At 42.1% G+C, this 14,463-nt stretch overlaps 1 protein-coding gene across 1 annotated transcript in view; it reads left to right on the forward strand.

Annotated features, from left to right (window-relative positions):
• celsr2 (cadherin, EGF LAG seven-pass G-type receptor 2) overlaps positions 1–14,463 on the forward strand; it is a 74,163-nt gene that overhangs the window by 20,983 nt on the left and 38,717 nt on the right. Inside the window, 2 exon segments of the mRNA XM_040028648.1 lie at positions 5,119–5,820; positions 13,969–14,191. Of these exon segments, the coding sequence (XP_039884582.1) occupies positions 5,119–5,820; positions 13,969–14,191 (925 nt within the window).

Consider the following 14,463-nt stretch of genomic DNA (forward strand, 5'->3'; position numbering starts at 1 on the left):
AATTCATGCCAATGAATTATTTGATTTTCCTTACCGCTAAAGCCAGGCTTTGTTGATATTTCAGAAATGCAAAGCTGAGCATTTCTCCTGTGCGACATCCTGGCTGATAATTTATGTTCTTGGCTTGGAGGCCTCAACCTACAGTCAAAGGAGGCCCGTCTGCATCTCTGAGAGACCTCTCTGTAAATCATAATGAGACAACCTGTTTACATTAGTCTCTTTATTACTGGAAATGTATTTGGCTCTGATGACATGCTGGATTTTACGTTAGAAAAGGTGAGTCATGACCTTCAGAGTGCTGTGTTTACAATACAGACGATTCAGCTTTTATCAGACAGTGCCTGTGCTCGTCTCACTCTTAACTTAAAAGCAATAAATGCGTCAAAATCTGTGCACGTATTGAATTATAAATGCAAAAAGTCTTGCTGTTGACTAATGACTAAACTAACCATCTCGCCTCTGCTTGTATTGACGTATAGCTCGCCACCACCCACCCACAAACACACACACACACACACACACACACATATATATATATATATATATATATATATATATGTGTGTGTGTGTGTGTGTGTGTGTGTGTGTGTGTGTGTATATATATATATACACACACACACACACACACACACAAACACACACAATGCTGTACACAGCCTTGGCAGTGCTGCAGCCACAGTGTGTGTTTAATCTTTTCCCTGGCGCCACTTCCTAGCTGAGAGCATTCCTGGCACCCAGAGGCCCAGAGGGGTTGGAGTTGTGGGCTGAAAGCAGTGTCACACTTCAGAGCTGGCAACTTGTCTCGTTACCAACTAAGCATCTCTCTTTTCCTCCTTTTCTGGCCCAAAATGCTTCGCTTGCCCTCCGTTCCTTCAGCGAAGTATCCTTCCATGGAGAATGACCTCTTTGAAGGATGGTCTGGTTCCTTTCAGAGGAGATTCTCCTCGCGCTCAGTTTCCCAGCGCTGCGTCTACCTCTGGAGCGCTGCCCAAGTCCCCCATCCAAGAATGTGAATTGGCAGAGGACATAATTAAGGCGATGTCTCTCCTCATACATGGTCTAACCTTTAAGAGCCCCGGTTCACTGAGAGCTGTGTTGTTCTGGCTACTGTTGCTGCAGAGTATCAGTTAATATACGACTTGAATAGATGAAATGGGTTGTTGTTTTCTAATTTAGTTTTATAATAGAAAGTGTGTCTACAGTTTGCAAAAAGCACTGCGTTACGTTAAAGTTTTACTACTACTTTATTTAGTAGTAGTAAAACGCTCTGCCGCGGCAGCATGCAAGAAACAAAGCCCAAACAGGGTATTTCTTTAGTAGTAAGCATCACATACCTAAATTCGTCCATATAATCATAAAGTCTTTATATTTTCCACGGTGGGCAAAAAATGGAAAATTAAATATTTCAATTTAGTCTGTGGAAATATGTTTCTAATGTACTGTATGTTTCACTTGGAAAATAATCAAGATGTTATCAGTTAAGCTATCAGAAAGTAATTTCAGAGACAAATCGTAGCAGACTGTCACTAAAATCACTGGTTTAAGCCCTGAATACACTGAAATAACAGGTTGATTATCCTGTGAAACCTCATATTTTTCTTTTCCAGCCACCAGGTCCTAAATTCCACCTTCAGTCTTTAAACAGTGGTTTATGACAATAATCATGAGTGTGACACATAATGAAAACAGTAACTTTGTAGCTTCTGCTTCAAATTAGTTTTTTTTTTCTAAAAGAAGATAGAGCATCATCTGCCTTTGTCTTCTCTTTGTCACCTTCTAGACTCTTATCTGCAAACATTTCCTTGTGTACACAGGTGGGTGTGTGTGTGTGTGTGTGTTTAAAGTAGAGTGTGAATTAGGAGCGACCCTCCTTGTTTTTGGTCTTTGATTTATTCCCTGCACTTCCTCTGCTAAGGCCCTGTATTATTACAGTGCTGGAAGCGCTTGAGTGAAAACTGAAGGATTAAAGCCGTGTCAAACATGCTTCTCTGTCTCACTTCCTCTATGAGCCCCCCTCTCCACTCGTCCCCATCCCACCCTCCTCTTCTTCCTCTTCGCCTCCCCCTCCCTCTTCCCCCCTCCCCTTGGCACTTTGTGTTTAAACTTGTCTGGTGCCAAAACAGGGATCTGGTAACTTTGAGCAGTGCTGTTTGTGTGAGTCCTGCTCACAGGTTCTGCTCTCTGGCCGGCGTCCAGACACCCCAAACAAAGCGTCCCATTGATTGTTTTGGAGGGAGAGGCCGAGGCTTGTTTTAGTGACACATTTGATTTGATTAAGCCCGCTTTGTGTTTGCTCTCGAGGCTACAGAAACCCGCGGGCCGGCTAGATAGACAAAATGATAGTGGTCTCTCGCCGTGACCTCAAAGTAAGCCTGTGTAGCTTTTTGAAGGTGGATTGATGTAAGCTTCCTCTTGGAAAATAATAATGTTTCAGTCTTTAAATAGACTGGTTCAAAATAATCAAATACAGATTATGGTGTTATTCTGCGATTACGGTGGCTGCAGTAGTGGCATTTCAGCAAAAGCCACTTAGGATTAATTAAGACACATGAACTTTTGCATCAGCCTTATTCTGACATTTTGCTATAAATGCCTAGAATAGAAATGATTGTACATGCTTCTTTCACTGCTGCTGTTGATTTTTGAGCATTTTTAAATAATTTGTTGGCATAAAAAGGGAAAAAGAGAATGTTTGTACAGCTTAAGGTGTTTGAACATTGTCAAAGTGTTTTGGCAATTTCTATTTATGGTGACGATAAAGCAAGAGATGTGCATGTACATTTAAACTGGTCCTAAATGTTAGGAGAACATTTAGCAGAAATTAATTAGTTTTTCAGCAATGCAGTGCAAACTGTTTGTTGTGTAACTGTATGCTGGCTTTGGCCCTTTGTCACTGGGCAGAAAGCCAAATGATCCAGGTTAGGAAGTACATTTGTGTTAGACTGTTTCTATCGACTGGATTTAGAGCAACATTGAAGCTGTAACAGACCAAAAAAAAAGGTTTTGTGCTTGTTAGCCACGCACTGGACTTCCCTGTGTGCTCGTTACTCACATCAAGGCTGTTTTCATTATAATTTTACTCCTCAGTGAGCAGTGCTCCGACTCGTACTGTTCGACTTCCAGCTCATACTTGCTGATGAGCATTTTTACTTTATTGTAAATGGGCTCACAGTGGGGGGAAAATAACCCAAAAATATCAGCTCAGCAAAGTCATAAGTCAGTGCAAATGTTGGCCTGATATGATGCAACATAATGTCTACATTAGAAAGTGGACTCTTTAGTAAAGACCTAACACACAAATTCATGCAGTCAAGACATCATGTACAACAGCAGGAGTAAAACAACACTGGATTCAGAGCTGAACATTTGAAGTGTACTGATAATTAAACACTACCAGGATCTGGTTTTAAAAACAAGAGATCCGCTGAGCTGAGAATTGCTGAAAGTGGTGAATTTGAGACTCGAGGCTTTCAGCGTGGCATGTATAATGAAGTAGCATCTCTGCTTCCGGACAAAGAAAGCAAAGCGTGAGCTGTGAATACAGGCGTGAAATTGCTGATTAGAAAGTTGGAATGTATTGAAAGAAAACATACACTTGTTCTCTCTTAGGCTGGCATTCATTTCTTATCTACTCTGGCACAAAACAAGAAAAACACCCGTCTGAGCCAAGAACAAGTAAAAAGGTGTTATTATTATAATATTTATCAAAACACCAATTTGTACATTATTGTGGCTACTGTCTTTGCTTTATACCACCGTCCTGAGCATTAGGAAAGATGCAGCTACACTGTGTGGAACAGCTGTGTAAAGCCACCACCATCACCTCCATGTCCTGCTGTTACAGCTGCTCCGTGTGTTGGCGAGACTCAAGTTTAGATTATTGCAATATACTTTGGAGGATAAAAACATCCTGTTATTTCGATTACATTATGATGGCGTGGCATATTTTTCCTCAACTTCCCCAAATCAAATGTATGTGTGTGTGTGTGTCAGATCAAAGTCAAGGATTGCTTAATACTAATATTATTTATTATTTAAAACACATTAATGAGCTGCAACATTGCACTACATTTCTATATGACTGTGAACACTGGCGCGTCTGAGTCACTCCTATGTATACAGGCCTGCTTTTTTCAAATGCTGCAGCACCAACTGTTAACTCATGTCTGAAAATAGTCCCCGAACGACTACAGCGTTTACTTTCCTCTGAGTAACCGACTGCATCTAGCTTCTTTGAAGTGTATTACTTCCTAAATCAAAGTGGATTTTTTAGTGACGTGTGCTTTGACATTTGTGTGATTGGGAAGGCCGGTAAGCTGAGAGGCGCAGATCGACTAATGCGTTGTTGTTTTTCATCTTTTAAAGATTTTTCGTGACAGCGTGACATAAAACCTGGAGTACATTCAGCCTTCTTCATCCAACCCACACACCAGCACTTCACAATCGTCCCCATCACTCTACTATTGGCTACCGTTTTGAAGCACTGAGTACAGCGTTTTGGCCGTCGACATGTTTTCTTTAGAGCAGCAAACAACCATATTTGGACGAGAAGCTGGAGTGCTGTGTTTGTTAGTAAGCTGCATCTGTAGGCTGTACGTATGCATCCTGCAGACACAGATATCTGATTGTTAGTGCAGCTTACATTTAAACAAAAATAATGCACATATTTCACTCACTGGGAAAACAAATGGAACTCAGACTTCTTGGGTGGGTTGTTAGCTCAGTTAACTGCACAGCAAGACATAATATTTTCCAGGAAATCATCACGAGTATGCTCCAGGGGTCAAATTCAGAAGATCAAGATCAGAATAGCAGGTAGTGATCAAGTCGGCAGCCACCTGTCACACAGCAGTCTTTATAATGCATAACTTCAGGCCCAAATACAGGTGAAGTATGTTAGTTATGGAAAGTTCATCACTACTCTAAAGAGGCCAAACCTGTTTGTATACCAGGCTGTAAATGTGATTTTTGATACCTTTAAGTTTGTCATTTTAAAACTGAAGTCTATGGAGACTCATTCGTTTTTTCAGTCCTGGAGGTCAGTACTTGGTTTCTGCTAAGAGAAGTTCCAAAACTGCCATTTTTTAAACGTTTTTCTTTTTCTCCTCTGTTTCTCAGATGGTGTCCACTCAGTCTCAGCTCAGTGCATTCTCCAAGTCACCATCATCACAGATGAAATGCTGTCCAACAGCATCACGTTGCGATTGGCCAACACCTCCCAGGAACATTTCCTGTCCCTGCTGCTGTCTCAGTTCTTGGACGGCGTGGCCCGGGTCCTGTCCGCTGCCCCTGAAGACGTTGTGATCTTCAACATCCAAGATGACACGGACGTCAGCGCTCGGATCCTCAACGTCAGCTTGTCGGTGGCTGTGCCCGTGTTTGGGGAGGGACACCAGCGTCCCGGTGGGCTCGGTCACGGAGGCGACGGGCCGGGGAGAGGGGCTGAGCCTGGGGAGTTTTTCGGCTCGGAGGAGCTCCAAGAGAGATTGTATTTGAACCGCAGCCTTCTCGCTCAGATTTCCTCCCAGGAGGTTCTTCCCTTTGATGACAACATCTGCCTGCGTGAGCCATGTGAGAACTACATGAAGTGTGTGTCGGTGCTGAAGTTTGACAGCCTGGCGCCCTTTGTTGCATCCGATACCATCCTGTTCAGACCCATCCACCCCATCGCTGGGCTGCGCTGCCGCTGTCCCACCGGCTTCACGGGGGACTACTGCGAGACTGAGATCGACCTGTGCTACTCTAAACCGTGTGGACCTCATGGCGTGTGCCGCAGCAGAGAGGGAGGCTATACCTGCGAGTGCTTTGAGGACTACACAGGTGAGAGACTTCACTGAACACAATAAGCACACTCTTAGACACAACTCAATTCAATAATTGACCCAGTTATGTTGCGTTCATGTTAATAGACATATGAAAAGAAAAGCTGTCAGCTTTCGGCCTCTTTGTGTTGTGGTGTTTTCTTAACTAGTATCTAACTCATGGGCCTGATCCATCACAAGGCTAACATAGAGAGACAAAGACCACCATTCATTTTTTTTTCTTTGCTACTCTTGTGTAATGCGTCCTTGGGTTTCTTGAAAGGCACTATACAATTTGACAGTGTTTGAATTTAACAAAAGTGGGGAAAACAGTTTGTTGGTTTCACCTTAAGTTGCAACGATTTTCTGGCATAGTTTGCAAAGTACTGTGCTTTGTTGGAGGTTGTTGAAGTAGGTCTGTTTTGAGGTACTAAATCGTCAACAGGCATTCTTGTTGGCTCACTAGGGAAGGTAAAAGCATCGTGCTGCTGTACAAAGTTGTGTTATGGCATTTTTATATCACATAAAGATTTATACGAGTATAATTGTGGACGGTGTTTGCCCTGGGATAGACTGGCGGCCTGTCCAGGGTGTACCCCACCTCTCGCTCTATGTCAGCGCCCAGCAACCTCGAAGTGAAATAAAAAGTTAAAACCTAAAATATTGTATTAAAAACCCTGCTCTAAACTTCAGTTGGCAGGTTTTGCACCATTCTGCTGTGTGCAGAAATGAGGTTTTAGCAAACTGTCACTTTCAAGCTCCATGAATTCCTGCTGAAAAGCACCTGTCTTCAAGTGTTTGGTCCCACTAGAAAGTGAAGCGGACCAGTTTCTGCCAAGCTGTTCACATGTCTGCTTGTCTCTTCACAAACTCCCACGGGGGCTTTAATGTCTACATCTGTCCCTTTCACTCCCCTTTTCAGCTCTTTATACCCACAGACCGTCCACTTCACTAATAACCCGCTCGGCAGACACAAGCTGAGTGATGACTTATTTGATTTATCCTCATGCAGTAAGTCACAGCAGAAGTAAGCGTAAAAACACGAGCTGATAAACTGCTACACATCTGTGTGACCTCTGACTCACTTACCGGAACAAGATCCATAAATATCAGAATACTTTTTCTCCTTCTCTGTTTGTGTATTTGTGTCACAGCCACTGAATAAACCGTATAGTTATAGACATTCACACCTACACTCATGGGCTCAGCAGTGGACGGGGTCTCAAAACTAAGATCCGAGGAACAGGAAAAGTGATGATAAAACAGCTCTGTTTGCTCTCTCATGTTTTTTTTTGGAGACTGGGGACATTAAAAAAAAGTTGTTTACTGTGTTTTTCAAAAAACAAAAAACAAGACCACCAGAGCCCTGAGTGGAACAAGGGGAGGAAATTATTAAATATACATGGCTACAGATGGAGCGTGTCCCCTAGCTGTGAAATACCCCACGGCTGAACAAAAAAGCATCACAGAGTGCACACAATGTCGAGACGGAGAGGACAGAAGCTTCCATTTCCAGTGATAATGAAGGATTAATTTATCACTGTTGGCAGCAGAATGGTGAAGCAGTTGCAGGAATTGTAATTCATTCATTGCTCTAAAAATTATTCACGTCTTCAAAGGGTTAAAGAGAGTCCGCTCATTCGGTTTATAGTTAAGGGGAAAAGGGGGAAGTTGAAAAGGAGTTTAAAGAGAGTGAGAGTTAAAATATGCTAATTAATACAGTTTGAATATTAGGCTAGTTACCCTGTCTTTTTGTTGAGAGGTTAAGTGGGTCAAATACTGACTTTTTAATGTGATTTAAAGTTTCATCTTGTCTTTGAAGCCCCCATGATTGTATATTTATAATCACAGAGGAGCATTTTAACACCCTCTTTTCATCTTAGCTTGTTTATAACACAGAATAATATATACATATCTATATATGTGCACTTTATATGTCAATAATTAATATTCACAGTCAGAAGCTAAGTGTAAGATATAGACTGTATATAAAAGATGGAGAATGTCACCTGCTTATGCTAACTAGCTTCTCTTTTATGTTTTTGTTTGTTTGCCTGCTAATTAAACTTAGCACACAACTGCATCTTAGGCCTCTGAAAGTTTTTCTCTATATCAGATATTATAGCTTTATTATGTTGCCTAGCAACCACCTACCAAAAGGCTAAATATGTTCCCTTCATGGGGTTTATGCATCTACAACACCTTAAGTTTTGATTTATTCATAAATACATTCAATAAATCTGTGTGATATAAGGCATGCAGTTAATAAATAGCATTATTAAAAACCCAGCAATACAAAATATTATGAAGGCATATTTTATTTTATTTATTTTTATTTTTTAGTTTATTCTCTATTTTGCATGCTGAAGCAGAAAATGCCCTTACAACAGCTTAAAACAACTATAAATCTTTTATTAAGTGTTGACATATCTCATACATATTCCATAAAAGGGTGTAAAATAAAGAGTGCACATTACATATTTATTCTTTACTTACTGAAGGGATGATACTTAAATAAGAGACAGTTGTTTTGGAGCTGATTAGTTTATGCGCAGATGTGTAGCAGCTGTGAAATCAAGAATGCAAACCTGGTGAAGGAGCACTTCACTTCCTGAATAATCCGAAGATGATTACATTGACTAAGATCTGCTTGAAAAGGCCTCTAGTTTAAAAAAAGAAAGAGCTGAACTGAAGAATTGCTGAAAACCCCGCTGTTGTTTTTGTGCTCTCATTAATAGCGTTGCTTCCTTTGTTCCTCATGAGGCAATGAAAGATTTTTTTTCACCTAGAGCTGCTCACAAAGACTCAAATAGTGTCGGCATTTGAGTGTGTGGGCTGGGTGGCTCCGAGTCCAGGTTGAGTGGCACTTACATATTCTTGCACAGTTGTGGGTGTTGGAGCTGTACCGCAGGTGCTTTTAACGTGAATCAGCAGAGAGGGAGTGAATGTGCGAGTGGGTGAAGTGGGCGTATTTTTGTCCACAGTTAGCTAGATTCATTTGCATCACTTGATGAGGTTTAGACCCCGATGCAGAGCATTACCTGAATATGATGCAGCGGTTTACAGTTTAAGATGTCTCACTTAATCGGTTTGATCAAACAAGGTCATTTATACACGGTTATACATGACGTATTCTCCTCTGATGTACTCCTGCTGCCGTTCCTCAGTTCATCACTCTCTACACTTGGATGGGGCTCAGTGAGTGTGTGTGTGTGTGTGTGTGTGTGTGTGTGTGTGTGTGTGTGTGTGTGTGTGTGTGTGTGTGTGTGTGTGCGTGCACGCTCTAAATTGCTCGCTCTGTCTCTTTCAGGTGGGTGGCTAAGTGCTGTATAGCTGTGATTTTGTGTAAAGAAAGGTGGACGGACAATCTGTGCAAGGTTTATGTGTTAATGGTGCGTGTGCGTGCGTGCTGGGCAACTGTTGGACTGTAGGCGTCACCAGATGGTAGCAGGACAGAAAATGAAAAAAGAAAAAGAAACAAAAATGTATAACAGCCATCATCGTAGCTGTTTTTCAGAAACACGGAGTAAATGATTTGGCTCCTCCGATTCATTCTGTAGATGACGAACAACAAGACTGTTGTCCTGCTTTTGCTCTCACACATGGTCGTCTTAAAACACACGGCAGGAAGGATGCTCCTCTTTTCGAGCTCGCTGCGTGAACGTGACTTCTCGTAGGAATCCTGGATGTGTTTGTGTTGATCATTCAGCAGATAACTACTGACCTCCACCTCCCTGTGATGATGGGATTTTTTTTTCCTCTTTGCTAATTCATACAGTCATTGAGAATACATTTGTGGGCTTTTAGTGCAGACATGGTTTGCAACAAAAATATTCACACTCACATTTACAAATCGCCATGAACTCCTGCCAGACACACTGCAAGCCACTACAATTTTCCTCTAAGAGATGGCATGAATAAAAATGTGTGTGTGTGTGTGTGTGTGTTTTGGTTTTTTTTAATCACAGCGTTTGCAAGATGCAACAGCCTCACTTTTTCTAAAGACTTTAGCTTGGGGCATCAGTCGATATGGATTCCCTGAACTGACTACCTCGCGTCTACCTCACTGTGTCCCCTTTGTCTTTATTTAGCAGTCAGTGGTGTACAGAGGTGCACGAAACACCTGTAAACACCTCAACTTCAATTTCAGGGATTAACTGTTTTATGTAAAAAGATCCAGGACATTAAAAACTCACAGAGCATGTGTGGTCTTAATGCATGCAACAGATGATTTGACTAGTGATGAGGAAATCTAATTTATGTGAACAAGTCACATTTGCCTCATTCTTTGTCCCTAATTTTTCCCTCGTATTTGCCTTAATTTTTTATTAATTAAAGAAAATTTTGAGATGATAGAAAATGAATGGAGAGAGAGATGCTTAGTGATCTTATCTCTGTGTTATAGGTATGTTTGTGTTTGTGCACGTGTGTGCGTGCGCGCTCGTGTACCCAGATGACAGATACAGCCAGAGGTCATGTATCAGTTGGGCTATCGATCACTTTATCTCATTATTCCCGAGTGGTTGCTCGCTTTAGCTGAACACTTTGCATATGCTCGCCCTGACCTCCTTTCTGTTACAGACAGGATTCTTGTTTGTTCTGTGATAGTGGATTTTACTCCCGGTTACTCTGCGTTTTTCGGTGCGTCCGGAGGGATCCACCCACCCGCTCTGTTTCACTGAGGAGGAGCGCTGATGCTCTTCTGTTACCTAGCAGCTCAGAAACACCCAGCTCTAAGATCTCCGAGGAAACGTCCCCTCTAGGAACGGTTTGCACAGACGGGTGGTGCAGAGCTGCACTACGACCAGATATGTTTTTTTTAATGTATTTACAGCATCCATGCCGTCATACTCACCCTGCTTCATCAAACACAACAAAGCGATAGACAAAACGTGCATTTTTTATTGCTAATTGGCCTCAGATAAAGTGCAGCTGAATGTTGTTTTTATGTGCTGAGAGTGTGAGCCATAAGGAGTAGGTGTTGTTTACTGAGATAGCCAAATAATTATTAGGTTATTTTGTCATGTTTTGATTTTCAGGGGTACATTTAGGTTTTTTTTGTTTCTCTCTCAGTGTGACGATCCTGTGGGATTTATGATTATCTAAAAATACTATGAACCCATTTTGCAGATAAATTATCAGAGAAAAACATGAATCATTTTGCTATTTGTGTAGGCAGAGGTGTTAATATCCTATTTTATATTCCATGATGTTATTTGCTTTGAAGCTTTTAGTTCATTTTTACAGTTTGATGATGCCAAAAGTGACGTCGGCCTTATTTTTAGCTATAAAGTTTAATTATGGTTATTAGCAGAAAAGCTTATCTACAGGGCTTGCTAATAATATATAAAGACTGTATAATGTATATATTTAGATGCACTCACAAGAAGTAGAAAATGAAGGAGCCCAGTGGTTCCTCCTGTCTAAATTAAAGCGCGATCTCTGAGGTGTCTGTTCAATTTGCTGCTTAATGATTCATGCCGGCAGCAAACAGAGAGTGAGGGCACTGGATGGACTTATAGAGGTGCGCAAACAGAGCACAGGAGATGTGTCTGAATTATTGATCAGGACATTGTGTGGAATTGGGATTGTGAGCCCGTCCCCGCCCTGCTGCGCCGCTCACCTGGCAACACAAAGCTGCCATTTGCAGCACCTGTGGTGCAGGCATCTCCGCAGGGAGCCGGCAAACACTGAGAAGCATTTTACCTCAGATCAGTGAGCATGATCTCTACAAATTGCTACCAAAATGTTCTGACTAATGTGCTTTTCCACAGTAAAGAAAACCTTGATGTTACTGGGACTTTTCTGGGGCTTCAGCTTCAGTGTGTTTGTCAATAGCAACTGCTTAAAGAAACAAAAGTGCTCTATTGCCTAAACAGCAAGTTGCTGAATTAATAACAAGGTTGCCAGCAGTGTAACAAGAAGGTTTTATTTTACAGCTGGCTGGCCATCAGTGGCTGTTTGTTCTCAGGAAGCATCAGTAAGAAGAGGACAGCTAATATTTGCAGGATGACAGGTTGGAGCCACTGTTAGGCTTCGCTCCATCTGGAACAGAGCACTGACAGATTATGACTTTATGCCACTTCAGGAAAGAGCGCACTTAGAAAGTGTTCACGATGGAGAGAAAATACACTGTTGTCCAGTTTTGAGATATTTTACTCATTTTTCCATTTAATATTCATTTTATCCCACAACTCAGAGTTGAAGCAGCAGTTTATCTTTTAACCTCCCCATTAACCATCGCATTTTTATTCTGCAACCCTTCGGTGGGCCCTGATCCCCAGCTGGGATGCTAAAAAAGCAGTCTACAGTTCATGGCAGACTGGGTGGTTCCCGGGTTGTTCCTGGCCAAATTCCTCTCATCTGAGGAAAATGTCTTATTAGTGATTATTAATAAGAAGTTATGAATAAAGGAATGAATACTATGTCGATGGTTTTCTGACTGAGAGAAACTGTGCTGTGAGAGCGTATATATATATATATATGTATATATGTATCGGCTACAAATGGGCCCAAAAATGTTGTTTCTCAGCATTAATCTCTGCATTCTGAACGTGTCTCTGCTTTTGTGTTTATAAAATCTTTTCTGTTAATAAACCTTCAGAGTCAATATCAGGAAGTCTCGACCGGCAGTTCCTGAATTTATTGAGACTGAATGGATGTTTTCCAACAACGGCAATAAAACAAAAAAGCGTGCTTTCTGTGGACTGTGAATGGAGTGATTAATAGTGAAGGAGTAAATGAAAGGCCTGTGTATCAGTGCTGTTGGATGAAGATGTGAGCTGTGTGTGTGTGCCAGTGTTACAGTAGTGCTGCACGCAGCGGAAGTCTTCCACACTGCTGGCTTAGTGGCTTTGACACAAATTCCTGTTCGCCCGTGGGAGAGCGAGCAGTCTCGCCTCAGCAACCGCTGCAGCCTCCCATCCCCAAGACCGAGACAAATGGCACATGTGAGACGGACAGCGCTGCAGAGAAGGATGAAGACTCATTCATGGAGTCACAGTACACCGTCTGTCGCTGTCCCACGGCTACCCTGGTCCTTCCCTTCACATTGATCACAGTCTTCCTTTACTCATGTGACCTCTAACCTCTCACAGTTCATCTCTGTGGATCTGGGACTGCAACTAACAATTCTATCATCACTGATTGAACTCTCAGTTAATCCAAGAACTGCAGGGTTTTTCCTGGCTCTGAATGGGTGACTACATGCGTAAACAGGATCTCAGTCCATGTGCAGTTTTTAGCATTATTCTACACATTTAACTGTTTTTCCTGATAGTTTGTTGATCACAAAATGCCTCTTATGTCTAATGAAACCCTATTTAACAAAACGGATTAACTTGGAGGTGCTAAAAAAGTCCTCTATGCAGACAAAACATCAACAAAAATATTTACCTTCTTATATTTTTGCTTTGGAATAATACTGATTTATTTGATTACCAACATTGCTGTTCGCTTATTTTCTGTTTATCTGTTTATTGATTAGTAAATGTCTTGTTTCCAGCCCGGTAGTTTGCCCAACCCACTATGAAACTTTACCGAACCCCAATGGATCAAAATAGCTAATTCTCGATGGAGTTCTAAAAATGATATTTTTTTTAGAGGAAAGGTAGGAGACAAGCCCTTTTTTGATTTCAAGTGATGAACTCGTCAAGTGTCTGAAAGGTGTGGAAAAAGCAGGGAGTAATCATCGGGAGCCACCTCAGTCTGCAGCAGAAAGTGCAATCATATCGTTTGAAAGCTTCAGAGTCTGAATGCACTTCCAGCTCGCTGCTTTTCAGCCATCGTGTCATTCTGCTGAATATAATTCAGCACAAACTGCAGCCTTATTCCCAGAGGGAGCAGAGGGAGTCATGCTGGGTGTGATACAGAGGAAAGAGACAGCCTGAAACTGCAGGCACTATCAAAGAGAAGCCAGTGTGTATGATTTCCTCTGATACACTTTGTAAACAGTGTTTCTAATTTATTTTTCATCATCTCTGTTTCTGTCTAAGAGGTATTTATGAGCTGATATGAGGTGTTACTCTTGTGTAACGGCACATATAGGAGAGTTGCAGTGACAGAAAATAGCATATAGCACTGCGACGTCCCAGATGGTATACCTGTCTTGTCACAAGTGATATGAATTCTCATTTCACTCCCCTTCCTTTCTTCTATCCACCTCCAGGAGAACGCTGCGAGCTGTCGTCCCGCTCAGGCCGCTGTGCGCCAGGGGTCTGCAAGAACGGAGGCACCTGTGTGAACCTGCTGGTCGGCGGCTTTAAGTGCGAGTGTCTACCAGGAGGCTACGAGAAGCCCTACTGTGAGATGACCACACGAAACTTTCCCCCGCACTCCTTCCTGACCTTTAAGGGCCTCCGCCAGCGTTTTCACTTCACCCTCTCGCTCACGTAAGCTCCTCCTCCTCCTTCTCCCTGCAACCAGCTGCAGCTCACCTGCGCCACCTGTTCTGCACCATAGCTCTGTGATTCACTCTTCATCGACTCCCACACCCTGTGTCTGCATGCTCACTCACCAACCCTCACCCCCGCAGAAGTGTGCTCTGCCACCTCACATTTATGTAACCATAATGGTGTTTAATAGCAGTAATGGGCTCACTGAACAACAGCCATCTCCTGTAGAGCCACTTTAACTTTAGAGTATAGTATCTGTGCTGTGAATA

This window comes from Simochromis diagramma, unplaced genomic scaffold (assembly GCF_900408965.1).
Source record: "Simochromis diagramma unplaced genomic scaffold, fSimDia1.1 OVJJ01000483.1, whole genome shotgun sequence".
In the NCBI taxonomy this organism is placed as follows: Eukaryota; Metazoa; Chordata; class Actinopteri; order Cichliformes; family Cichlidae; genus Simochromis; species Simochromis diagramma.